Here is a 27296-nt window from a genome sequence, read left to right as displayed (position 1 = left end):
TTCAGGTGTTGCTGTGCGCAGCTTGGAGTCCGTGTTTCATCCTGTGATAGGGTAATTCTGACACTTTTCTGCGACAACGGGCAGTTGAGGAGATAGAGTCTCATAGAGTGATAATGAACGATAGCAACAAGCCTAGTAGTGTGGAGTTGGCAGCCCCAGTGGAGCAGCGTTGTATCTTCAAGTTCCTCCTTAAGGAAGGCGTGGAACCTGCTGAAATCTTCACAAGATTAATTGCGCAATATAGCGAAGAAACTCTCTCTCGCCCGTAAGTGTGCAAGTAGTATTCAAAGATCAAGGCAAGAAGAGAATTCGCTTTCAACGTGACCCGTACTCCACGCCAAGCTACTGCAGTAAACGAAACCAACATTCATCGGGAGGAGAAGCTCATTCTAAGTAATCAGTGTGAGAGATTTGAATGCGAAAACAAACACTAGCATGGGAAGTGTGGAAACGATCATCCACGAACACTTGCACTTCAGAAAAATCACGGCTAGATGGGTCCCAAAACTGCAACTTTCGACCAGAAGCAATGTAAGAAAAACGTCTCGTCTCAGTATCTGCAGCGATTTCAGACACAAGGCGAGAACATCCTTCCAAAGATAATTACCTGCGATGAGAGCTGAGTACATCATTACACTCCGGAGTCAAAGCGCTCCAACATGGAGTTGAGGCATCCGGTTCGCCACCACCAAAAAAATTCACGGCACAAGCGTCCGCTTGGCAAAGTGATGCTAACGGTATTCTGGAACAAAGGCGGGGTGATATGCACTGATTTCCTCGCACGCGGGGTCACAATCAATGAGGCGTACTACAGCAACCACCTCCGAACCAAATTGAAAGATATTTTGAGAAGAAAAAGGCCAGAGATGGTGAAGGATGGCGTCGTCATACTACATGACAACGCCCGTCAATATGCGGCCACGACAACGGTCACAGCTATCATCAAACTTGGTTGAGAGATCCTAGACCATCCCCCGTATAGCCCCGGTCTGTTGCCTTGTTACTTCCATCCTTTAGTCCACTCAAGAAGCACTTGGGAGGACAAAAATTCCACACTGACGATGAAGTCAAAATGTGTGCTGAAATGGCTGAAAGATCGCCCCAGAGAATTCTATGCTACAGAGATACAGGCAGTCTCACACCGATGGAACAAATATATATATATATATATATATATATGGAGAGTACCTTGAAAAAGAACAGTAATTGATTCGCATGTTGGCTTCACTATGTGACAGAAAAAAAGGAATTCCTGTTATAACTTGAACGTCCCTTGTAGCAGAATCTGATTGTTTCTACTCTGCACGGCACAATTAGTACTAGTAGACCTCGCCTGTTTCTACTCCGTACGACACAATTAGTACTAGTTGACTTTTCTCGTTTCTACTCTGCACGGCATCACTAATGCTAGTAGACTTCGCTCGTTTCTACACTACACGATACTATTAGTGCTAGTAGACTGTCCATTTCTACCCTGAACGGCACCATTAGTATTAGTAGACTTTGCCCGTTTCTACACTGTACGACACAATTAGTACAGGTAATTAGATAAACGTAAATATTTAACTCGGTTCAAACAGAACATTTTCAGTGAGTTTTCCATTAAGCAAACCCCCTCACATTCAACCAAAGTAACATTAAAGATAAATATGTATAACTTACCATTAATTCCTGCACAATACGGATTAGTAGGATGCATATTAACGAAAAATTCATGCGAAACTCTGCCGTCTGGAGGAAGACGAGCTCCGAATCCTAACACTGGAAACATCTTGTCCGTGTCGTAATCTTGTATAATTTCACCGACTGCTTTGATTGCCTGCTCATAAGAATTTGGAACGTTACTTATGTAATGTAAAGACTGTGGGTTGGTCGGATTTCCATTCGAACCTTTAATAAAAACAGAACAGAATCAAAGGCGTATTTTTTTATTATTTATTAACATTTGTCTATTACAAAACAATAAGGTTTGAAAAATATACACACTATTAGTTACAATATATAGAATTAACAAGAAATATGATAAAAAAAACTAATACAAATAAGTATATAGAGGGTGTTAATGAAATATATCGACAAGCTGTAATGGATGATTTCTCGTGTCAAAATAAAGAGAAAATGTTAATATAGAAGCGTGGGATAAACTGCATAATTTCAGAGCTAGACCTGTCAAATTCGTGGCAAACCTAAATGTTAACATATATTTTATCGAATTTGAGAAACCGCGGAGGGGCGGTTTATATCAGCATAAAGAAATCCATACATGTGCAATCCACAAATGCATATCTCAGCAAGATACAATGAGTGCGCAAGGGATTCCCTACAGGGCATAATTCCAATATATTCTCTGATTTTAAGGTGGATTCAAAAGTAGGCAAAAGGTAAGTCTTGACAGCAGTGAACACGAAATGCTTTGGAAGTGTTAGTGACCGCCGGCATCACGGTTTCTCATGTTGGGAATAACGCGTGCTGGTGGTCCTTATATATGCTATACCCTATTATCGGCTTATTAGTGGAACATTTATTAGTAAAATATGAACAATAGCACCTGTGTCGTCTTTAAGAAAATCAAACAGCTTATACGAGTAGTACAGGGATGTTAATGGAATATTGATGTACGAAATATAAACGAAATAGATGAAGCCATTTTCCAGAAAATCTAGTTTCTTTTTTTTTCTATCCTTATTTTTGGGAGGAGGACGAAAAATCGGAAAAAAAAAAACTGGATGATATATTGACGGAGAATCTGCAAATGTACGTGCATACATCGGAACGAACGGATATAAATTCAAAAATAATCTTTCTCAATTTGTAGTCGTCACGAAGTGTATATATCCATTGAAATCTCGAATTCAATTTTTTCACGATGATCATACTTTCTTCTCTCCTCTCGTCGCTTGAAAGTAAAAAAGTGAGAATTAGCACTAAATATAAATTATGCTACACCGCGCACATTTCACAACATATTTATAATCAATTTGAAGCCGAAACGACAGGAGTAGGAAGCAAAATAAACACGAACAAGATTGACCAAAATAGAACAACTTGTACGGAAGTTACACTAAGTTCAAGTGTTAACTTCCAACTGGAGAGGATTTCATCATGTATTGTTGAAAGATTTGAAACTCTACGCAATAGGAATAATTCCTTAATCCATTAATGTAGCCAAGATTGTCTCAGCAATTAGTCTTTGTTGGTAGTTCTCGAGAGTTTTCTTGTACGAGGGCAATTCGGAAAAGAACCTCCGTTTGTGCTTGTGCGAGAAATGGCCGGGAAGAGCGACGTTAATCCTGTGGCGCTGCGTGCAGTAGTTCAGTAGACAGTGAGCATTAGAAGGAGAAGGTTGTGTTGCACTTCACTCGTCTGCTACAACAACTGAAAATGAACGCTCTAATTAAATAATAATAATAATAATAATAATAATAATAATAATAATAATAATAAAACGCCAAATGCGAATAGTGTGCCGGTATACGGTTTTTCAGTGAGAAAAAACGTTCTGCAGCTACGATTCATTGCGAACTGTATAGTCTTTACGAACCAAACGTGATGAGTGAAGGTGTCGTACGCGACTGGTGCTGCATGTTTCAAGATGGACGAACTGACGTGCACGATGAGGCAAGAGGTGGGAGCCCATCTGTAGTCAGCAAGCAACTCGTGCAGGACATTGACAAAACTGTCCGAGAAGTCCGTCGATTCACGATATTTGAAGTTTATGTTCTATCTTCAGGCACAAGAAACAATGGCTTGCGTCGCACCACTTCGACACGGGAGACTTTTTTTTTTTTTTTTCAGAAGGAATTTCAAACCTTGTACAATGTTATAAGTGCCGCAATTTGAATGTGAATATGTTGAAAAGTTATGTAATATTGATACTTTTCTAAATGTGTGTAATAAAAATTATGTATCTGCGAGTGTATATCTTGATAACCAAACGGCAGTTCTTTTTTGAATTGCCCTCGTAATATCGCGAAATACGATACTCATTTGAAAAAAAAAACTAACTGTCAGCAACAACTTATTTTGTAGGGCATTTATAACTCTCGTTGGCATTCTTTTCGAGCTACAACGAAAGACAGCCTAATTATAATAAATTCTTTTAAAATAATTTGTTTCCATAATTTGTCCATAGATGGCATACCTATTTTACAGAACAAAATATTTAAATACTCAAGAGTAGGATCATTATTAATATCATTCGTAACCGTCCTGGGACTTGTATCTGTTGTCTATGAAGCTTTCACGCCTTAAGATAATCACAATTGAATTAGGTATAAAATTAGGCAGTGTTTTACACTTATGAAGATACGCAGATAGATATATCAGTATTTTTCTTAAGCAAATTGGTACATAATAACTTGAACATGGAACATACATGAGAAATTAACAAAAAATGCGACATTAACCAAAATGCGAGAATAATGCAATATTAACACACAAAATAATAATAATAATAATAATAATAATAATAATAATAATAATAATAATAATAATAATAATAATAATAATACTTACCAATATATCCTCCCGTGGGAAAACTAAATATTCCCCAGGCGTATCGGAACAACAAGATACTTCCATCTTCACTGATAAAGCAACAAGGGTGAAAACGGATAACAGAAATATGGATGGGAACAGGAAAACATACCACCAAATGAACATAACGTAAAAAATGGTTACTAAAAAGAACAAGCAGAGCACGATGAAAGAAAGAAAACAAACGCAACCGAGAGGCAAACTCTGTGCCCACCGTCAAATCAGCGTAAACCAGTTCAAAACAGCGAACCATTTAGCATTGTGGAGAGTGACTCAAGTGTACAAAACGATCAGATCTCGTAAAACGTGTATCCAACATCATCACAGAAAAATAACAGTTGTAATATATAGACTTTTCTTTACTGTTCTCAGGTAAGTTCCTGAACAACGTACTATCACTTTTCCTTGAAGATGGATGGATATCTTCTGAAACCTTTAAAAATATCTCTGAACACGATCATGAAACACGAATTCCATTGAACACGTCTAGACTATACTCACTATGAAATTACGTTTTCGGAAACCTACTTCCCGTGGAAAGCTGAGAGGTTTGCGTTCCTATTTGAGGAACATTCCACAAGACAAGAGCCGCGACCGTTGATTCTACGTTCAACCATGAAGAAAGCAAGCGCTTCAACAACTAAGTTTCTCGTATACATAATTTATATTTATATCAATTGAATGCTAGGAAATAGACCCAGAATATTTCAGAGAAATCGTCAACATGTAAGAATAAGAAAAAACTTCCCAGGCCATATTCATATATCTAGGAAGTTGAAAATGGTATGCCACAAATAACTTCCTAGGCTAAGATTACACATCTAGGAAGTTACACTTTAAATCTGAACGAAACCAAATTAAGAAAAGGAAAAAAAAAAATATAATTTTCTATCTGCTAAGTACTTTTCACGCTAAGTTATCAAACTAGGATCTAACTATCACTACTGATCTTGGAAAGAATTCCGATGTTATTATTGAATAAAAGCTGCATCTTACTTGTCGATTTTTTAACTCTAAACACACTGTTAAGACAATAAAAGAGGCAAGACATTAAAAGTATACGCAACAGCGAAAAGATGGAAAAATACCAGACCATAGACGTTTATAATTTCGTGCTCTAGAAAATATTCGCCAAATAATATCTAAATTTTATTTAAAAATAGCATTACAATTGTTTCCAGTGTTAGTAGTTGTAACTTTCCTTTATTACTATTACCATAACACTTAAGAAACTAATAATTTTCCGTCTCCTTTAGCCTAACCGGCATAACCGTGGGATGTAAAACTTAAAGATTTCATTTCATTTTTTTCACTAATAATTTTAAAGTACTCCCCCCCCCCCAAAAAAAACGTATAGAAAGCGAAAATTCTCAGGAAAATTGTAAATACTCTATAAATCTCATTTCCTAAAATATTTTACTATTAAGGTACCTATAAGTGCAATAGGAACTTCCAGACCAAGGTTTAAATCGTGGAAGTTACTTTGTCTCAGCTCATGATTCTGGGCTTCTTCACAATCTCCCCTATTCCGTCTGCACTACCTTATATGCCAGGACACAATAAACTAAGATTCTTCTATTTTTATCTTTCCAAAACCAAAATTCTTCTAGCATTGGGCCTCACGCGCTATTCCAGATCCAGTCATTTGTGATATGTTTAAGGTAAGTATGTAATAAATCACATATTTATTTAAGGATATAATTTGACGCATACGATTTGTACAAAATTATGATAACAATCCTGTTCGCATTAATGCTCACTCGACTAACGTTATGGCTTATTGAACGCCAGTGTTTTAAACACTCCCTTCAAATAATTATTTGTCTTAGGATAAACCATGTACGTGCTTCATCTTTGATAAAGGTCCATCTCTTTATTTGTTTCATTTATGTATTTGTTTTCTGAATGCTAGACAAGGATATTAGTCCTCATACTAATACAAAGTGACGAAATAAAACCAGACGGATTTGGAAATTATTAGGAATTTGGCTTCTGGGCTCTCGGCATATATGGCCATGTTAGTCCTTCACATATGAGGGATGACGTTCCTCGACGACCACACTATCCGACGAAAGGGAAGGAAGGAAACGGCCTGGGACTTGTACGTTAGGTACTATTCCGGCATTTGTCTGGTGTGAATGAGGAAAACCCAGGAAAAACCTCACTCAGGATGTCTGGACTGAAAAGCTATAACACCCTTTCGATCGAGTGTCCCCACAGGGAATCGAACCCAGGACCATTCGCACCAAAGTCGAGGGTGTTAGAGACTACGTTACGCGGAGCCACTATTAATTTCATAACTTGTATCTGCTTGAATATTGAGTTGAGTTGATTTCGAGTTTAACGTCCCGTTCAGCAGCGAGACTATATGAGACGTGGACCTACTGATTAACGTGAAATCCGAACCACATGAGCTCCCGCCGGGAATCGAACTCGGATCTCCCACGCCAAAGACGTGTACGCTAACCGCTTAGCCACGAAGGAGCTCTTTGCTTGAGTATTATTCCATTTTATTTAGCGTACTTGAATTATAATAAGACTAGCCTTTGGCTAGTTATAATAAGATGTTTTACTTGAATTTTATTTATACCGCTTTACAAAATTATAAGGAGATGTTATGTTTAGAAACTATTTTTGAAACTATAATTGTCACAGAACAACCACGTATATATTTATCTCATTATCTGCCGACGAGCATAGAGTAGTTGCGACGCCGATACGGATAAAATATTTTACATCTGCGCAGTCCTCTAAGCGTAAATCATTTTTCCTATTTAAATACCAGGAATCCGTTTGTGAAATTTGGCCATACTTGGAAATATCCGGTCAGGAAATCGCACAAGACAGGATTTGCTATCAAAACAAAATCGAAATATTTTGCACATACACATACTTATTCAAAATATTGTGAACAGTTAAAAGACTTACCAGTAAAATCAATAGCTATTGAACAATTCAGTTCAGTTCCTCCTTTCACGTAATCCAGAAACGAAAACACAGGTTGTAAATTGACGTGCACCAAATGAATCAGGCCTGAATTCTTATAGGCATTCCCCTTCTTTTTCTGTTGGTTAAAATAACAAACATTTGGTTAATATCTTTCCTAACTTTCACACTAAAGATGATTAAAGCGAAGTTCTAAGATTTGTATACACCGTATTTACGCGAATTTAAGACGCCCTCAAATGTAAGACGCAGCCTTGGCGAAAATGAAGAAAGGAAAAAAAACTACGCTGCATTGATTTTAAAGAATGAAAAAGAAAAAAAAAATATTAATAAACATGGGAAAACAAATAATGTTATGGGAAAATAAAGAAACACTGAACTTACTGCTGGAATTTACGGTATATTCATGTGCATCTGCTGGTACTTTTTTTCCTAATGCAATTACGGTGCAACACTTGTTTGCGTCAGTTTTATAGCAATTCATTATCGGTATCATATCATCATACTATTCCAGTATGTATATCATGCTGGTATATTATACCAGTATGTATATCATGCTGGTATATTATACCAGTATGTACACACACACACACACACACAAATAATTATTCAGCAATTACTTAAGCGTATTCCTTTTCTTCTGTTTTGCACTCACATTCGCAAAAGCAACACTGACACGTTACTGCTCATCATGTGTTTCCTCATCGGCATCACTATCTCTTCCAATTTTTCCACTTTTGATGGCCAAATACACACAAAATACACATTCTTTACAGAATCATGGCTAATAGGGTTAATAATTTTTGGTAAAACTCCATCTTATCTGGCCTAAATTTGCGTAACTGAAATCTAGGAAGCACTCTAATTTCGGAAGCAAAAAAATCGACAAAAAGTGCGTCTTAGAATCGCGTCAATACGACATGTATATTGCATAGCTCCACCTTTTTGCCTGAACTCAAAACTCTTGAATCGATACATACTCCCAGAAAAGTAATTAAAATATTCCTATAAATACAGTACCCCAGTATCGCTGCAATGTTGCCATCCTCATGAATAAAGATCATACATAATCATAACTCTAGTTTTCATTATGTACCTATCATTTTTTCCCAATAATGATGCCTACGATAGGCAGAACCAAACACAATTTCTTTTAAAACATACTTCAGTTAATTTCTAAGGAGTAAATACCGACAGAAATTATCTATATGTTTTATCAATTAATCAAACAAACAAATCAGTAACATATAAATAGGCAAGTACAACAAAATAAACCAATTGACTTTCAAAAACAAAAAAAGATTCTCACTAGTCATAGTTTGAGATAGTATTTTTTATCTTAGCCCGTTGAAAGATAATTCAGATAAAATAATTAAGGGCAAGATTATCACAGAAATGACAGATAAGGAAAAAAAAGAAAAGGAAAGGAACTTTTGTATAGTGTCTTGATATACCCATTGAATATTGACAATAGAAAGATCTAAAGATTACCATTTTTGTGTCAACACTCTACATGTATTTATAACAAAACGAAATTACAGAATATCATTAAAATAAATAAATAAATAAATGTGAAATGGATTGATATTTGTGCGATTAGATGCCCCTTCACACCAACTGAATATTATGGTTATTATTAGTCATTAATATATCCTAAGCATTAGGGCTCGGATTTCTATAACCTAAAATCTTTGAAAATATGCATGCATTTATGCCCTAAAAGTAGCTAAAATACGAAAATGACCCACAAAAAAATTCTTAATAAAAAATTTTACTTTTTAGTAAATAAATTCTTAAGAACAGCAACTTCTTAACCCTCCAGTGCATAGTTTTGCCATTTGGCTACGTTTTATACATCTTGCTATAACCGCAATAGTACAATTCCAAACGGCTATATCATATATTTACTATGCTCTTGTATGGTTCTAATTGTAATTTTCCCACTAGATCTCCTGTACTTGAATTTTGGTAGCGCGTAAACACTAAATGGTAATGTAAAAAGAAAAAAATATATAATTTCAAAAATTCATGCACTGTAGGGTTAAGATGTTTACAAAGTTATTTTAGAATGAATAAATATCTTTAATTAAACAATAAGCCGATCGCTGTCCAAAGAAAAACAATTTTATTATAAAACTAATAATAGATTCGCCAACTAAACACTTGGCTTCATCGGTCATACATGATATACATGAGAATTAATAACAGATTGAACAATACGAGACGGCTAAAGACTTCTTGTAACCTGATTGGTAGCTGACAATCAATCACTTTTGAGTACCGGTCTGAAGAACTCGGTAGAATGATAGGTAACGAACCGATGTGGTAATCCAAAGAAACGGGTTCGAACCAGGGCCCAGTTACATATTTCCACCCTTAAAATTTGAATATTTTTATTTCACTTCTTTAACTGTCTAACGTTTTCGAAGACATGGGGCGAATCCACCATTTTCAGGTGCAGTAAACTGAGTTAGTTAGGTCTCGTTCCCGAGAAATGTCATTTCAAGATGATTTTAGAGAAGCAAAACAGGTTTGAATTGTGAAAGCCAAAAAGCAAAGGATAATATATATTTCAAATACTTTGCATTTATCTAACTTGCTATTACATAAAGTATGGGACCTTCGATTACTTTTCAATACAGTTGATATACAAACCACATACTGAAGATTCTTTTAACAAAAGAAACACTCACCAAAGCTTAAAACCCACTTTATTTTAAATTATAAATTGTAACTGGGCCAAGGTTTACTTTGTTAAAATAATCAATTCAAAGCCATGGATAGTCTTACTAATGAAGATTCTTGTTCTTACCTGCTTTTTTGGATTAATACAGCTGAATACATTATCAGGTCCCGGTCCAGCAGTTAATTTCTTCATATTACAATAGAATTCACCAATAAAACTGTGATTTCCACTAGCGTTCCAGTCCCAGCACTCTACTTTAATACTTCTGTCATAGTCTCCATTGCAAAGAGTCCTCACCAGAATTGAAAACCGTTTCCAATGGGGATTTAGAGTATTCTTAATAACTTCAGTTTTATGAACAACGGAATATTCACCAGTCTCCAAAACTTTATAAAACACCAAAAAAGGGTCGGACTTCCCAAAAAAGTCTTTTTTGTCTAAATGTTCACCTCTAAACTCGAAAACTACTTCGTCTTTTAGCGTACAAAGTTCTTCTGCTGTAATAATAAGGTAGCCACACTCAGCAACATCTGTCAACTTTTGTGCACCCGTGAGGGACAACCTCACTTTCCCATTAGAAACTATCTGTCCTAACGTGCACGCTGCAGTCCCTAAAAAATCATGATCTTTCAAATTTGGACTCGAGGAATCAATATCATAAATTTCAAACTTCAGTTTTTGTTGCTCTTCGAACCGATACGGAATCAATACTTTCTTAACGAAATCTGGATCATGCGAATTCTTGATTACCTCCGTTCTATGGAATTCTACCCATCGCTTCTCTTCAAAGGGTTGAATGTAAGTGACACACATAGGATCAGATTTGGAGAGAATATCCTTGCCTAATAACGACCTACAAATGGAAAAGAAAACAAAGAAATTTAGTTTTTTTTTCATTCATTAAATATATAAAAGTTATTTGCTAATGGATGCCATAGGATACATATCAATAATCAAACAACAGGCACCACTCACCTTGTCTCTAAAAATTATTATTTCTTTTAATATAATTTGGCTCTCTCTGGGGTGTTCGTAGATAACTGCCCCAAAGCAGAACGTTTCTCAATTTTTAGCGACAGCTTACGAAATAACCAAAACTCTTTGTAAGGATTGTAAGTAATAACGTAGTAAAATTATAATGTAAAATTTTCAAGCGCATAAAAGCAAACAAATTTTTACAATTTTATTTTTTTGAACATTTTTTTTTAACTTATAGAGCTTTTATTCATGGACAAAAATACAAGAGGCTTATAGGGTTGTATAATAACTGAAAAAGTAACAAATCAAGAAATCTTCACATGTATTTACTCAAAAAGCATTTACAGGTACTTACTACTTCTTGTTTTTGTTCAGTTTATCAACAGTTGTCAACAATGAGTCAAAAACCTGATAATGTCGAAAAATGCATTAAAAGAATCGAAACTTTCGTCTGCTTTGTCATTAGCTAAATTATTACTTGGGAATATCATGGAGCCGAAGGTAAATTAAAAATAGCTGTGATAGAGTGATTTTTGGGTTCACTGTATTTAGGCAAATCTGGCATTGTTCTTTGAGTGACAGTAGAAACTTCAAGAATTCTTGGGAACAATTTCCAATTTCATGCACTATTTCGCTGCCAATTGACTCTTATGTTGAATCCGGCTTTATTTACAGAGAAAAAAATAATTCTGCAACCGTAATTTTCGCTTACAGAGTAGACAATCTTCTGCGGTCGTAATTTTTGTCTAGAGATTAGTTAATCTTTCTGGCAGCCCGCATTTTCTTTCTGAGACATTGTCGCACCCTCGCCTTCTGTTCTGCTTTCCGGGGTAATTCTAATTCCAGTTGCTTCTCTTTCTTTACAAATTATAACTGAAATATTTGAAGAAAACAGGATCATCTGAAACCCCTTTAATTATTGCAGTACCACTTGTATATCCTCATCAAACGTTACATATTGACACCTGGTTTTGAAAATAAAATTTTATACCAGTGGTAAGGCTTTAGAAAACTATTTACTTAGGTCTGAACAAGTATGTTCTTCCATTTCAGCGATGTGTCGTGCGTCCTACTTACAAAATTATAGCCTATAAGAAAAAGAAAGTAAAGTAATACACTTTGTCACCTTTCCACACTCATTTTATCCAACAGAACAATTGAAGCGCTTACAGGATGTAGATGTTACGTTAACATTTTTTGAAATGTTGCATTCTGCCGGTTCACACACGTGTTATATGTTAGTCATGCTACATAACACGTCATTTACTGAGACCTCGTCCCAGTGAAGAGATTTGGAAACTATGATGGATGGATGTTAACAGAGTTGTGAAAGTCAATTTTACAGAAATGTACAATTTGTTACATACCACCCTTATCCTCTAACCACATCAATTATAAGAGATTCCTTTCCTGTTGAACTTTTATTCAAATCCCCAGAGAGAGCGAAATTATGTGACAACAAATAATTACTCTGAGGGACAAGGTAAGTGTTTATTGTTTAAATATCAAAGATATATTTTTCCATTCAACCTACAAGATGACACAAATACAGTTTTAGTTTTCCATTAGACTATGATGTTACTTACATAATAATTCAAGATGCAACAGGCCGAAAAAATGGCTCTTTTGAAAAATAGAAAAAAAAGTATCTTTCGTGGCTATTTTCGCTGAAATGTTTTGGGTTTTTCTGAACATTTCAAAAATAAAATGAAATGAAATTTTTGTTTTACGTCCCACGGTTATGCTGGCTAGGCCAAAGGAGACGGTGATGGTGAGAAATGAATGGAATGAATAAAGTGGGAGGAAACGGGAGAACCTCGAGAAAATCCACGCACATGGTGTTTGTCCACCACAAGGTCCACTTGGCACAAGCTGTAATTGAACCCGGGACCCCACGCACCAGAGGTGAACGCTCTATCACTAAGCCACCACGGCCCAGTTGAACATTTCAAGTTGAGTGCCAAGGTAGCAGTATGTTCCACCTTGCTTTTCTGATTATAACACAAAAATTCATTTAATTAATGCATTTTGAAAAGAAAATCCTGAAAAACTTCAAGAATAAAAGAAAATAGGTCATTTGATACAACACAAAAAGTGTACATCGGTGGACGCACTCTAGATCCAACAAATTGTTTATAGAACTATTACGTTAACGTTCAAGGACAAAAGTGTTTTACTAAAAAGTTTGATAGTGTTAGCAATAATTGTACTGAAAATGAACCAGATTTTAATGAACAAAATTACAATTTAAAATTTATGAACAAATTAAAGCTTTATTATAATTATATGAGAGAGAGAGAGACAGCGTTTCAAACTCTATCCACAAATTTCTTCAAAACTTTGAGTCGATATATAGTAGGCAAAGAGGGAATTCTCTGAATAATCAAGTTGAACTAACATCATAGCGATCATAGCCGTTTATAGCTTTTAGTTTTGTAAACTGAAGTCTCTGAAGAACATTTTTCCATCAGAGAACGAGATGTAAGGCAAGATCATATATATATATATATATATATATATATATATATATATATATATATATATATATGTATATGTGTGTGTGTGAGTGTGTGTGTAAAAAAAAATGAAATCTTTGAGTTTTACGTCCCACGTTTATGCCGGTTAGGCTAAAGGAGACGGTGATTATGAGAAATGAATGAAATGGTGGGTGGAATGAAGAAAGTGGGAGGAAACGGGAGAACCCCGAGAAAACCCACGTACACGGTGTTCGTCCACCACGAAGTTCACTTGGCGGGGGCTGGGATCGAACCCGGGACCCCAAGCACCAGAGGTGAACGCTCTACCACTGAGCCACCGCGGCCCCCATATATATATATATATATATATATATATATATATATATATATATATGTGTGTGTGTGTGTGTGTGTACTAGCATCAATTACCCTGGGTTAAAATAAGAAAAATTAGTAAAATGTCCCGTTAGTCAGTCACTTTTAGATCATTATATACGTATACAGGATGTGCCAAAAAGTAATGGCGAAAAATGAAACCACAGATTCCTGGCACCAAAACAAGACAAAAAGTATATACGACATGTAGTCCGGAAGTGGACACGGGCGGAGCTAGACAGCTCTGAAAGTGGAGGGGAACTTCACACCTGCCTACCGGAATAATAATAGGAGCTAGAAAGGGGGTTCAGAAAGACATAAATATTATATTCGCTTGACATGTTAAACGCATGTTACATAACTGCGCCAGAGATTCCCCATATGCCATATAGGGATTCAGCAAACTGTTTCATTACTACTGCTGTACAGACATTCAATGAATCCCTACATGACGTATGGTGAATCTATGGCGCAGTTATTAACATGCGTTTAACAGGTCAAGCCAATATAATACTTATGTCTTTCTGAACCCCCTTTCTAGCTCCTATTTTTATTCCGGTAGGCAGGAGTGAAGTTCCTTCCCCACTTTCGGAGCTCACTAGCTCCGCCCCTATCCACTTCCGGACTATATGCCATATATACTTTTTGTCCTGTTTGGTGTTAGGAATCTGTGCTTTCATTTTTCGCCGTTACTTTTGGGACACTCTGTATACCTCCTATCTCAGGTTACGGGTTGAATTTAGAATTAAACGGCATCGGAAATGTCACTGATCATCTTAGCGAACCCGAAAACTATGCATTCGACACTAATATCGATCATTTCTGATCATTTTTAAACATTTCTCCCCTCCCTCTCCCCTAACAAGGGACATCACCCAAGTGTCCGGCTCCGATTTCAATGATTTTTTTTTTCTCTGATAGAGGGCATGCATGCATTATTTGTAATGACAGAAATTTTTGCCATAGTGCATGTTTTCTATTTTTTTTTTTTTTTTTTTAATAATTTTTAAGAGTTGTCATGTGGTTATTAGAGATTACTGAAAATGAAAGCCATAGCATGCGAAAACAATAAGCATACCATTCGATTTTGGGGAAAATTTGCTATTAAAATGAGGTGTCACATGCTATGGTTTTCATTGTTCAAAACTTCACTTTAATTCAAACTGGCGGATTTCAAGATGGCTGCCGTCAAGATTACCCTTACCGTCGCACTTTCCTCTAGGGCTAATATGTATTACCGAAGCTTTTATCCACTTATTATCATTAATACGAGGGTGAGAAGCGGAGGCAAGGGACTTACGCACATAGTAAGTATAAATAATTAATATGTCTGTAACTTTCCCCAAATGGGCGTATATTAAAACTAACTTCACCATTGTCTTCCTGATTGAATTCTAGACCGAAATTATGTATCATATTACACTATTCCCATTTAAAAACTTGACCTTAATTAAAAATGGCGTATTTCAAGATGGCTGCGGTCAAGGTCATACGTACTATACGACTTCCCCCTACGCCTTATACGTATCTACATGGTTGTTCTTTCATTAACACTCCGTTTACAAAGGGTAGTAAGGGACTTCTCCAGTAATCTCTAATAACCACATCACAACTCATAAAATTATTAGAAAAAATAGAAAACATGCACCATGACAAAAATTTCTATCGTCACAAATAATACATACATGCCCTCTATCAGAGAAAAAAAAAAACATTGAAATCGGAGCCAGACACTTGGGTGATCCTTGTAAGTTGTACCGTTAGAGTGAAATAACAAAAAACATCCCAGCCCCGAACCTGATCTATGCTGAAAATTTTATCGAGGTCGGTCATGTGATTCAAGAGTTAAGTCACAAACGTAGTCACTTTCATTTTTATTTATTTTTATACGTCTCTCTCCCAATCCTATCTTTAACTTCCACCGTCAAAATGAAATAATAAAAACCATCCCAGGTCCGAACCTCATCTATGTAGCAAATTTGATCGAGATCGGTCACGTGGTTCAAAAGATATGAAGTCACAAACATAGCCACTTTCATGTATTTACTTATTTATTTATATCGAGTGTTCTAAAAATGGCGCCCACGAACAAAGTGCTATTATTCAGGTCAAAGTAAAGCGAAAATGCTATTCAATGATACAACCTCCGGGGCCTCCTTCAGCCGCTATGGGGAATTAAAATTTCACTATGGGGCAACGTCGCAGGTTAACTTGGAACGATTAGCAGTTACATCGATTGTTACGCTAATAGGTGGCGCTAGTGTCGACGTCTATCGACTTTAACTGTCATCTGGAAAGAATCAATGTAAATATTTGATGGATTGGGACTAGTAGATCTCTGAGGTTCTTTATCTGCGACGCTGCCACATAGTGCAATTCGCGTCTCCAGACGAGCACCCGAAAGACATACAATTATATATAAATTTCATATTATTCTCACTTATGCTCTGTACTCCGTAGGCGCCATTGTTAGAACACCCAACGAGGTGATTCAGAAACTAATGCCTCCAAGCCCATTATTTGGCCAATAGTACTGCAAACATTCTGAAATGTTTATCATTAATGAATTGATGTTTACGCAATGGAATGTCACTTGTTTCATCTTCCTATCTCTTCTCGTTCCAAAGTAATGGAGCAATCCATGACATGCAGTGGTGAAGTCCGGTTGAAGCAGTGGGCTGTCACTGAAGTTCTGACTGCGAAAGGTTGTGCGCCCAGAAACATTCATCGTCGGCGAGGAGTCGTGAATACACCATTACGATCGGCAAACAAAGCGTCGGTCGATGAAGTACCACCACACGTTCTTTCCTCTGCCAAAAAAATGCAAAGTTGCCCCATCTGCTGGCAAAGTGTTCTTGACATTTTCCCTCATCGTGCCTATAGCCCGGATCTTGCGCCCTGCGACTTTTGGCCCTTCCCCAAACTTAAGAGCCAACGCAACAGCTATGGCGCGGAGGTGGAAGCTGCAGTTACGCAATGGTGTCCCCAGCAGAAACCACAATTCTTCTCCGACGACATGAAATTTTGTTCCGGCAAATGTGTTGCCCGTAATGGGGACTATGTTGAAAAATAATGCTCTCATTTGTAGCTGGCATTACAAGTTTTCCACTCATACATGTGCCGGTGCTATCTGTCAAACAGAAACACCTTGGAGACATTACATTCTGAATCACCTTCGTATATACAGATGAGGTACTTATCTACGTAGCTTTTCGAAATAAAGGCTTTCGAAAGAAGTCAAATTTTTAACCCCTTGTAACTTTGTTAGTATTTATTCGAAATTCGTCATATCATGATCACGTATTAGACTAAAGTACTTTGGGTATACATTGTTCCATCTGTCTCATTTGCATTATTACTGCTGTAGAGGATACCACAATTCGGATGTTTATGATACTGTAGCCTCTTTAGTTTGTAACACTGAATAATAAATGTAAGTTTCATATAACATGTAGATTTGAAATAGTAATAATTTGACGTAGTCCTATTTGAAAAAATACAACTTTGTGTTAGGTTCGCAAAACTATTAACCTTGTGATATCAAACAATGCCTCCTTCCGATATTTGTATAGTACATAGCTTCAGCGTTTCTCGTCCATTAATTTAAAAGTTACAAGGGTGTAACAAGATAAACGGTCTCCGTGTATATATTTCCGCTTTTATTTATATTTTTTTTTAAAAAAGAGCCTTTATGGGAAAAAACCCTCCGTCCCAAAAGTGCTGGGATTTTTTTTTTTTTCATTTCTAATTATCTATTTTGTGAAACCTTGAATAAAGAGTCGAGAAAAAGACTCATAAAATGTTTCGTGTGGGGTATTGTGCCGTATAACTCAGAAACATGGATTACGCAAAAATGATGTGTGGAGAGAAGAATTGAAAATCTTTAAGTTTTTAAGTTTTAAGTCCCACGGTTATGCCGGTTAGACTAAAGGAGACGGTGATGATGAGAGATGAGTGAAATGATGGAATGAAGAAAGTGGGAGGAAACGGGAGAACCCCGAGAAAACCCACGAGCTGGAGAAGAATTGAAACAATTTAGCTTGGTTGAGTGCAGAACAATCAAGAGGGTGTTGGAAATGGTGGCGGGAAGAACAATTTTAGATATTATTAAGAAAAGGAAGAGAAACTGGTTGGGACATTGGATGAGAAGGAATCGTATCTTGAGAGGCATGCTAGAGGGTATGGTGGCAGAAAAAAGAGGGATGGGGCGAAGGAGGCTACAATCAGGGTTGGCAAGGTAATTTACTTGTTACGTATTTTACATAAATTACGCGTAATTTACTAGTAATATACGTCATGTAGAAAAACAGTTTTTTACGCAGAACGTAGAAAACTATATATCTTTCATTAAAACTAAGATCATTTTGAATAGTCGGTTATATTGTAAGCTTAGTTTTCTTATTTAAACATTAAAACATTATTATCTTCTAAACATTATATTTAAAAGAAATGATTTCATGCCAAATCATAGTAATAAATGATCATTTTGGATAGCCCCTCGCCGGCCCAATACTACTTTCCACCTATTCGCACACACACAAGCACAACCACCCAAATATAAGCACACACATTAAAAATATGTGTTGGTTCGGATATGTTTGAAAGTATCAAGTAACCTTATGATTATAACAATTTATTGTTATACCTTTGCAGCTTTTAATATGAAACTCGAAACATTTCAGTATACTTTGAAACTTCTATTAGAAAAGAAAAAGAGATTGACTGTTAGGCTCATTTCACCTTCATATTACACACTAACATACACACACAACTGATACGAAAAATATTGAACAGAATATTGAAATATTGAAATTTTAGAATAAACTGATTTGTTTTTCTTCCACGTCCCAACGATACTATATATACCACTTCACTTAGCACTGGGACATATTGAATTTTCGATGTAAAAGTTATTAGATTCTCATTTTAAACACACACAACTAAAAAGATATGAAAGCACCGAACAGAACATTATATTACATTTTTCGAAATGTACTCATTTATTTTGCTCTTTCCTTCCAAGTCCAACAACAACACTAAATATATTACTTCCCTTAGCACTTGACTATCATTTGAACTTTTACTGTAGAAATTTCTAATGCTCGTAATAAAGAGACAAAACTGAAGAAAATACTCAACAGAATATTGAACTACTTGTTTCTTCGTTGTTTTTGGAAAGAAACAACTTTTCTTTCTTCCTGGTTCGAATACTGAATATATTTCACTTGGTTCCAATAACACTGAGTATATCATTTCATTTAAAACTTAGTCATTATTTTAATTCTTAAAAAAAAAAAAAAAAAAAAAAATGTTACATGCCATTTCCATTATAGTTTAGTACAATTCGAACACAATACTCTTAATCACACTAATATTCATAACTTGAGTGGTTTTGTAATTTGAGGGTGTAGTATATTTGAAGTAGTTTCTTCGAACGTTCGACGCAGAGCCGGTTCCTTGTGACGTTATGGACAAAGGACCAATTTGAGAAAAGTCTTTCAATTTGCGCTGATGATGCTGGGATGTTCAGTAACTTCATAGCAAATTCCGACAACTCCTTATGTTGCCGAGTAGCGAAATACCGGAATGTGCGTGGTGTTGTAATTCCCTTCTTCATAAGTTCTTCAAATTTTCCACATTTTCCCCGATATTGCTGGTAGGCCGAGATTTTCCAACAGAAACTCCTCTACTTGTTCGTGATGCTTTTCTCAGACATTGCAGAAAGTCGCCACAAATGGAGACCACGAAGGCTTACCATTGTTGTTGTATTGCACAATAGTTTCTCCCACGGCTTCTGTGGCATAAAACTTTTCTCGATTACAGAGGGTTTAAAACATGGAACATGATGAAATGGGTTTTGAACAGTCACGCGTGCAAACAGTATTATACAAAGCCAATACAAAATTCCCAGTTTATGCTTACGGATTAAGTTTTGCAAAATCCAGCTTCCATACAATTTTAGGAAGAATTTTTTTAAAGCTCAGCGCGTAGAACGTTTTCTTTCAATTTGTAGACCTGTTTCTAATTTTTTACGTACTTTACGTAAATTACGCGTTTTTTACGCGCCACGTAGAAAACCTTTTTTACGCGTAATTACCCAACCCTGGCTACAATTAATGGACGGTATCCAAACAGAAAAGTCATACGTGAAGATGAAAAGGTTAGTGGAAGACCGTGGAGCATGGAAGCTTCTCACTTGCAACAAATGATCTTCTAAACGGCGTGACAAACATCTTGGCATTTGAAGGCGGCGCTCCAAGTTCCCTTTGAATGCTGCTAGCAAATGAGAAGCCAGCGGTATTGCCACGTTTATTTTGTACATATCCACGTCTATCCTCTGCCACCTGATCGCGCTGTAGTTCGTCTGCTTAGCACTCGGCAACGTTGCGTCAGAGCTTGCGTTTTATTGGTTTATCTGAAATGTCAAGATGTTTGTCACAGGCTTTAATAAAGGCAGAATACTTAGGATGATAATGAATAGTAATACAAGTTGACAAGTAAAAATCCGGCTATCGATAATCCGGTTCCTTCAGATTTCTGGAATGGATTTCAAAGAAAATTTTCAAATTTACCTCGTTGGTGACACTGTTTTCTGTCACTGAAGTAAAATACTCAAAATCTTTTTTTTTTTTTTTAATTAAACGTCTAAGAGACTATTTCATGTAGTTGAATTAAAATTCTGTTGAACTGTTTTATTTAATTGGTGAACATTAAATTTCAATGGCTTTACTTTCAGTGTCTAATTAACTTTCTTGAAATGATTGTACAGGTAGTAATTTTCTGTTAAAGATACACATAGCATATGTATAACCATCCAAAATTATGCATATCCTAAAATATGCCACTTATTAGGTCAGAAGGTCGCCAGATTCTTGAATGTCAACCTGTAGGGGAGAAAAAACTTAAGAAAAGTTGTTCTGGGTTTGATTCCCAGTGGGAGAGCATTAAAAGTTGAACTATTACGGTAGTTCGAATTTCACCTTCAACTGTAGGTCCACGTTTCATATAGACTCTGCGCTAAAACGGGACGCTATACTTCAGTGAACAAACAAACAAGCTGGAAACTGTATTTTAGAAAAGCTAAAACTAACAAAAACCTAATATTTTTTTCTCACAATGCTATTATTATTTTCCTCATTAGAACATCATGTAAAATGGAAATTATTTATGCCTTTTCAATAACTTCAATTGTTAGAATTAACAAAAAAGAGTAGTGTACAGAAAGAGGAATACAAATGAATAATAATAATCTATTGTCACATCTACTTCTGTTCGTGATTTCTATCAGAGATGCTGTGGGTCAATGAAAACTTGACCAATGGCCCACCACCAACCATGACCCACTCTAACCTTTAAAGAAAGGAAAAAAACACACATTCATCAACTTTGACTTATGACCCACACCCTCCTTTTTACTAACTAAAGAGTTTACACTTGTAATAAAACAAGGCTATGAAACTATCACTAATCGGAGTTTGAATTTCTACGGTCAATCACTCAAGAACCGCTCTGTTACAATACTGGTGCATCTGAGCTTTACGATATAAAATGGTAAAGTGTCTGTCATGGGTATACATGGATTTCAATTTAATTATCATATATAATTATTTCCTTTTTGAATTATAGATGCCTTTCAGTGGAAAATAGGATGAAATTTGAAAGTATGAAATTAAGATAAAGCAGGCCAAATTAAAGGGAAAGGATTGATCGTAGAAATTCACACTCCGACTAGTGATAATTTCATAGCCTTGTTTTATTACAAGTATAAACTCTTTATTCAATGGACAGGAGAGCGTGGACCATGGGTCATAGTTCATAACGATGAGCTTTGGTGGGTCGTGGGTGAGAGTAGGTCACGGTGGGTGGTAGGTCAAGTTTTCATTGACCCACGCCATCTCTGGTCTAATGGACGTAAAGCTACGAATTTCATTTAGAACAGCAAAGAGGAGCCGTGTGTACTATATCATATGCAAAGCTGGGCACTGTGGCTCAGTACTAAAATTCTTACATTTTGTGTGAGGGGTCCCAGGTTCGATATCAGGAGATTGCGAGCATGTGATACAGAAGCTCCGGGGTTTCCGTGGCTCTTCCGTTTTGTCCCAATTTTCATTCCACCAATTCTCTCATAATTATTCATCCGCTATTATCACCAGTTTTCTAAATGATATAAAAGTAGGGCCTAAAATAAATAAATATAATTTGTAACATATCACATCCAAGAAACACAATTTATGCCTTCTTTTACATTTCATTGTTCGCGGGAAATTGTAGCTAAATGACAAGCAGCAGAAAAATCGGTTTAAAAAAAAACCGCTGCAAGGGAACTACCATAACTCAGCGCTTTTTTTATTTTTTTTTTAACGTTCCATCGTTTTACATTCTGACACCTAATACTTTCTATAATTGCTTTGAGAAAAAAAAAATGAACACATGTAGTCTTGTAGTTACTGTGTCCTTGTTTTCTAATTCCCAGTTCGTGGATTCTAATCTGGCTGTCGCCCAGTTTATGTTATTTATTGTAAGTTCCAAGTGAATGCCGAGATGGTAAATTTAAATACAAGCCTGGGCCGAGTTCCTTCCCAATTATTTTATTATTCTTACTATTGATTTTTAACGATCCCAGCGTAAACGAACCTTAAAAGATTGTATTTGGAACAAAGCGTGAAATTTCAGGAACGAATCCAGCAGCCAGCCAGAGAATTTGGTCGCCGTTATTTCGAGGGCAACGTAAAGGCCAAATGCTTTTAGCGAAACTAAACTATTTGGTCGCCAACGGCGATCGGAAATTTCGCACCCAGACTTGGAAGATTGTGAAACTTATAATAAGTTAACCTTGTTAATACAATATCAATAAATCTAGTTTTCAATTAAGAAATTCCTTACATTGGTGCATTTATGCATCGATTTTCTAAACGTCTATTGCACTGTGTTGATTTCTACAGCAGCGAGCTCCTTCGTTATTGACTATTCCAGGTTCATTTTACAAAACCCGTACCAGTCGCTGTCCTTACGCGGATATGAACAATGGCTGAAGCATAAAAAACTTGTATTAAAAGTGTTGGTATAAAGAAACCATTTTTTATCTGCATACCTACCTTCTCCAACGCGCTTGTTCCCTGCGAACAAACTACCGCGTATGTACCCCTGCTTCGTCCTGCCCTAAAGTCAATTAGATACAATACTAGGTTGTAGTGATCCAGATTGATGCCTGTTTATAGGACAACAGGGACAGTATTTAGTATCTCCAAATCCATCGACGGCTCCGGATCCAGTACGGTGACTTATACTGTGCCGTTGTAAACGATTTTGTTTCTGCGCACATCCACTATCGCTAAAGCATTTGCTTCCTACGGACGCAACTTCTTGGAACCCCCTGCTGCGCTCCTGCCCTGCCTCACTTAGATAGAATTCGTGCTTTATAGTGGGTACCTAGCACAAGTTCCTTCGTGTTTTATGCACTGTAGTGTTTATGCCACATCTCCACACTACATCTGTACTCATCACAATTACAAATAACGACCCGTAATCACTATTAAATGATTTGAGGGAGAAACTAAATAATACCCGATGCAATACCCCATCAGGTATTATTATAGTAACCCATTTTGGTGCTTCTTTTTAGGACAATTGCGCCATACGTGCCTTATATATGAAGATACAATGCTACCTGTAACCGAACATTTCTAAAACAGTCCTAATTTTCGTATCTCTTTTAACGATGCCAACTGTAGCGTGTAAAATTAATCTTACTATTGCTTAATTGTTGTTTAATGTCTTTTTGAGCAGCAAAGCCATATACGAAGAAAGCGAACCATTACTCTAGCCAAATCTAACGTAACCTAACCTAATATTACAAGAAATAAGCAAAATTCTACTTTTTTTCTTTTTTTGGAAGAACATGCTGGACCCCTACACTAACATAATGTAACATAAACTAATATAACCTAACCTAATGTGAACAGAAATTACCAAATTGTAACATTTCTTAGAAATTATTGCTGGATCCCTTCTGCTAAACATAAGCCAAATTAAGCGTATTAGGGAAAGTGAGTATGCTCATAAGGAATTATTCTTTGCTCCAACACTATTTTCGTGGTTCAAAGTGGTAGGTATATGTAAGGATATCAATTGGTGCGGGTTTTGTAAAATTAACGTCAATCTCTTGACAACGTTAATCTATTTTTTTTTCTTGTTTCTAAACAATAACCTTACACTCAGGGGTGTCAGGACAAATTAGGGAAGGACAACATTAGTTTTATTTACTTATATTTTGTTCTGAAGCACATAGTCCGGTTAATGAATAAGAGAGATGGGATTCTCTTATTACACAATGCAAGGGCATTGAAGGTTAAAGATTTGGTTATACGTATCATGCAATTTAAGTCATAAACAAATAAATTACTGTTCCGATTGCCAATTCGTAAACGAATTAATTTTCTTTTTGACAAAATGTAGATGTAATACGCCATTTCCAAATAATTAAAAAAAAATACATTGTATAGTCTGATAAATTAAATATAACAAGACATTTGAAAAGAAATATATTTGCTACGTTTTTAAGGGAAGACTGACTGACAAACTGTTTGACCAGACCAGATTTTTTTTTCATACAGAGAAAAGGAAAAAAAAACTAATACGCACCTACAAGCCAGTGTTAATTCCACTTGACTAGTTGGTTGAGCGGCAGTTCCAGGCTGAAAAGAACTCATTGTATGTTACTATTTCCTATAATAGTCATACATACTATATTATATCTTATGTCACTCGTTTATAGCTACACTTGAAGAAACTACAGTAATAAACAAAAGGAAACTAGTTTGTTTACATTCTGAACAACTGCCGATCGACTTTCCCACCCTCAGGCAACCCTGTAGCAGACATCCCATGTCCCCTATCTTACGACGCCGGCTCCGGCATCACGCAATCGCGCGCATTACATCCTGAACAGCGCATGTCGACAGCGAGGTACATCAATTCAGATTCGAAGAGAACAATGTTCGGAAGCACGCGAGGTTTTGAAATAAATCATCTATATTAGCATATTTCCATATATACATGTATGATGAAGAGCTGGCATCATAAATAGATTAGTTATTTAAAAATACCCGAAGTCAAGGGTAAAGTGGCCCTATGACCTAGTGCCCAGAAAATGATCTCCGGGAAGTGATTTGTCTTCATAAGCTGTACGTAAAATAAATAAATAAATAAAAATAAAATAAAACAGAAAAAACTTATTAGAGAGGCTTGAAAAATTTTTTAGTGTCAGCTCATAGCTAGGGATGGCCAATTCCACAATTTTTACTTTCCAGAATCCGGAAGATAGAATCGGAAAATTCCGATCTCGAAAAAATTCCGGATTTCGGATAAATTCTGGTCTTGGAAAAAAATTAGGAAAAATCCGGAATTTTTCCAATTCCAGAGTTTAAATTCCGGAATTTTCTAAATTCCGGATTGTTCCGAGTTGCAGATTTTTTTCGAACTCCGGAAAGTGAAATTTCCAATTTCCGAGAATAATTCTGGAATCTGGATTCAGGAATATTTTGGCCATCCCTACTTCATACTGTGTAATCTTAAGGATGCTGGGGTCTTGTCGCTTATATGCTGTATGGGAATTAGTTACTGATATTATGCGGGGAAAAAAAGATAGGCCCAATACAGTAATCATTGCTAGGATTATTTAGCGGTTGGTGTCAAATATAGAAGAGAAAAAACAGAACAGGTGGCTGGCTTCCGATATCTAGGTAATATCATTTGTGATGATATGAAGTGCGTACGTGAAATAAAACCAAGGATAGGAATGGTGAAAGAAACATTTAGCAGGAAGAAAATACTATTTTGTGAAACTTTGAATAAAGAGTTGAGAAAAAAGACATAAAATGTTTCGTGTGGAGTATTGTACGTTAGCCTATGAGACAGAAACATGGACATTACGCAAAAGTGATGGAAAACGACTGAAAGCTTTAGGGTTGTCAACTGACCGGTTTTTCACCGGCCTGGCCGGAAATATTGCTGTTATTTTGATTAAAGCCAGTGACTGGTGCAAACTTCTTACTAGCCCATTTTTGACCGGGTTTTTTCAAACTTGTATCTAGTTTGAAGTATAGACTTAAAAAGTAACTTTCATTCTGTAAATCCAAAACTGTCACCTTCCACCATCCTTCAACGATTAATATATTTTGTTCAACTGTTTACACAATTTTAAAGAGATGACAGAGACTGTATCGGGAAAATTTGAAATTTACTTGTAAGGAATTTTATACATTTATTGAGAGTGAAAAACGACCTCTTAAAGCAATTTCCTGTAGTTAAAGTATAAGTTTAAAGAATAAATTTCATTTTCCAAATCCAAAATTGTCACGTAAAGATTAATTTGTTCTTTGTTTCGATAATTTTAAAGAGGTGGTGATAAATACAATAAAATGATCAATGCCGATTTCAGTTTCTCATTTATAGTAGGGATGGCCAATTCCGGAAAGTGAAATTTCCGGAATCTGGATTCCGGAAAATTTGGCCTTCCCTAATTTATAGCACAATGTATCTATTAAGCTTATTAGTGAATGTACTAAGGATATGCAGAATACAGGTGCTAATGCACTTTTGTTCACGTAGTATGCTCCTTCCCATGGGGGGGGGGGTCGAAAAGAGATACTTAACTCTTAGACCTATATCTTTGGGAATATTGAGGGTTCGCCGGTTTTTCTATTTTCCATAGTTGGCAACCCTAGAAACCTTTCGAAACATGGCTATGGAGAAGAATGGACAGAATTAGCTGGGTCGAGCAGAAAGCGAATGAGAGGGTGTTAGAAATGGTGGGAAAGAAAAGAAAAAATTGGAAGAGAAACTGGATAGGACATTGGGTAAGAAGGAACTGTATCATCAAGGCCGTGCCGTGGAAAATCAGCGCCCGGGGCGAGAGTATACGACAGCGCCCCCATGCATATATTCCAAGTATTTTTTTTTTATTTTGCCTCTTTCTCCCCCTTACTTCGGCGCCCGGGGCCGTCGCCCCGCTCGCCCCCCCCACGGCACGGCCCTGCTGTATCATGAAGGACGTGCTAGTGGGTATGGTGACAGGAAAGAGAGGGAGGGCAAGAAGGAGGCTACAATTGTTGAACGATATCAAAGCAGAAAAATCGTACGTGAAGACGAAGAGATTAGCAGAAAACCGTGGAGCATGGAAGCTTGACAGTTGCGGCAAGTGTCCTGTGAACTTTGTACCGTTTCTCCTTATATTTACTTGTTTCTTATTAATTAAAAAGAAAACTGTATATCTAAGGTTATAACTTACGTATTTTTTT

At 36.3% G+C, this 27296-nt stretch overlaps 1 protein-coding gene across 1 annotated transcript in view; it reads right to left on the bottom strand.

Moving 5' to 3' along the window:
• Positions 1-24907, bottom strand: part of LOC145674370 (copine-8-like) — an 87880-nt gene extending 62973 nt beyond the window's left edge. Inside the window, exons 1-4 of the mRNA XM_081744337.1 lie at positions 24640-24907; positions 10295-11021; positions 7465-7600; positions 1663-1890 (exon numbers count right to left, since the gene is read on the bottom strand). Of these exons, the coding sequence (XP_081600463.1) occupies positions 1663-1890; positions 7465-7600; positions 10295-11021; positions 24640-24707 (1159 nt within the window). The 5' untranslated portion in view covers positions 24708-24907. The remainder of the gene's footprint in view (positions 1-1662; positions 1891-7464; positions 7601-10294; positions 11022-24639) is intronic.
• Between the last annotated feature and the right edge of the window lie 2389 nt (positions 24908-27296).

Source organism: Thermobia domestica, chromosome 17, assembly GCF_964235325.1.
Source record: "Thermobia domestica chromosome 17, izTheDome1.hap1.1, whole genome shotgun sequence".
Lineage (NCBI taxonomy): Eukaryota > Metazoa > Arthropoda > Insecta > Zygentoma > Lepismatidae > Thermobia > Thermobia domestica.
The sequence above is the reverse complement of the archived record's forward strand: the minus strand, read 5'-3'. Positions and strand labels throughout refer to the sequence as shown.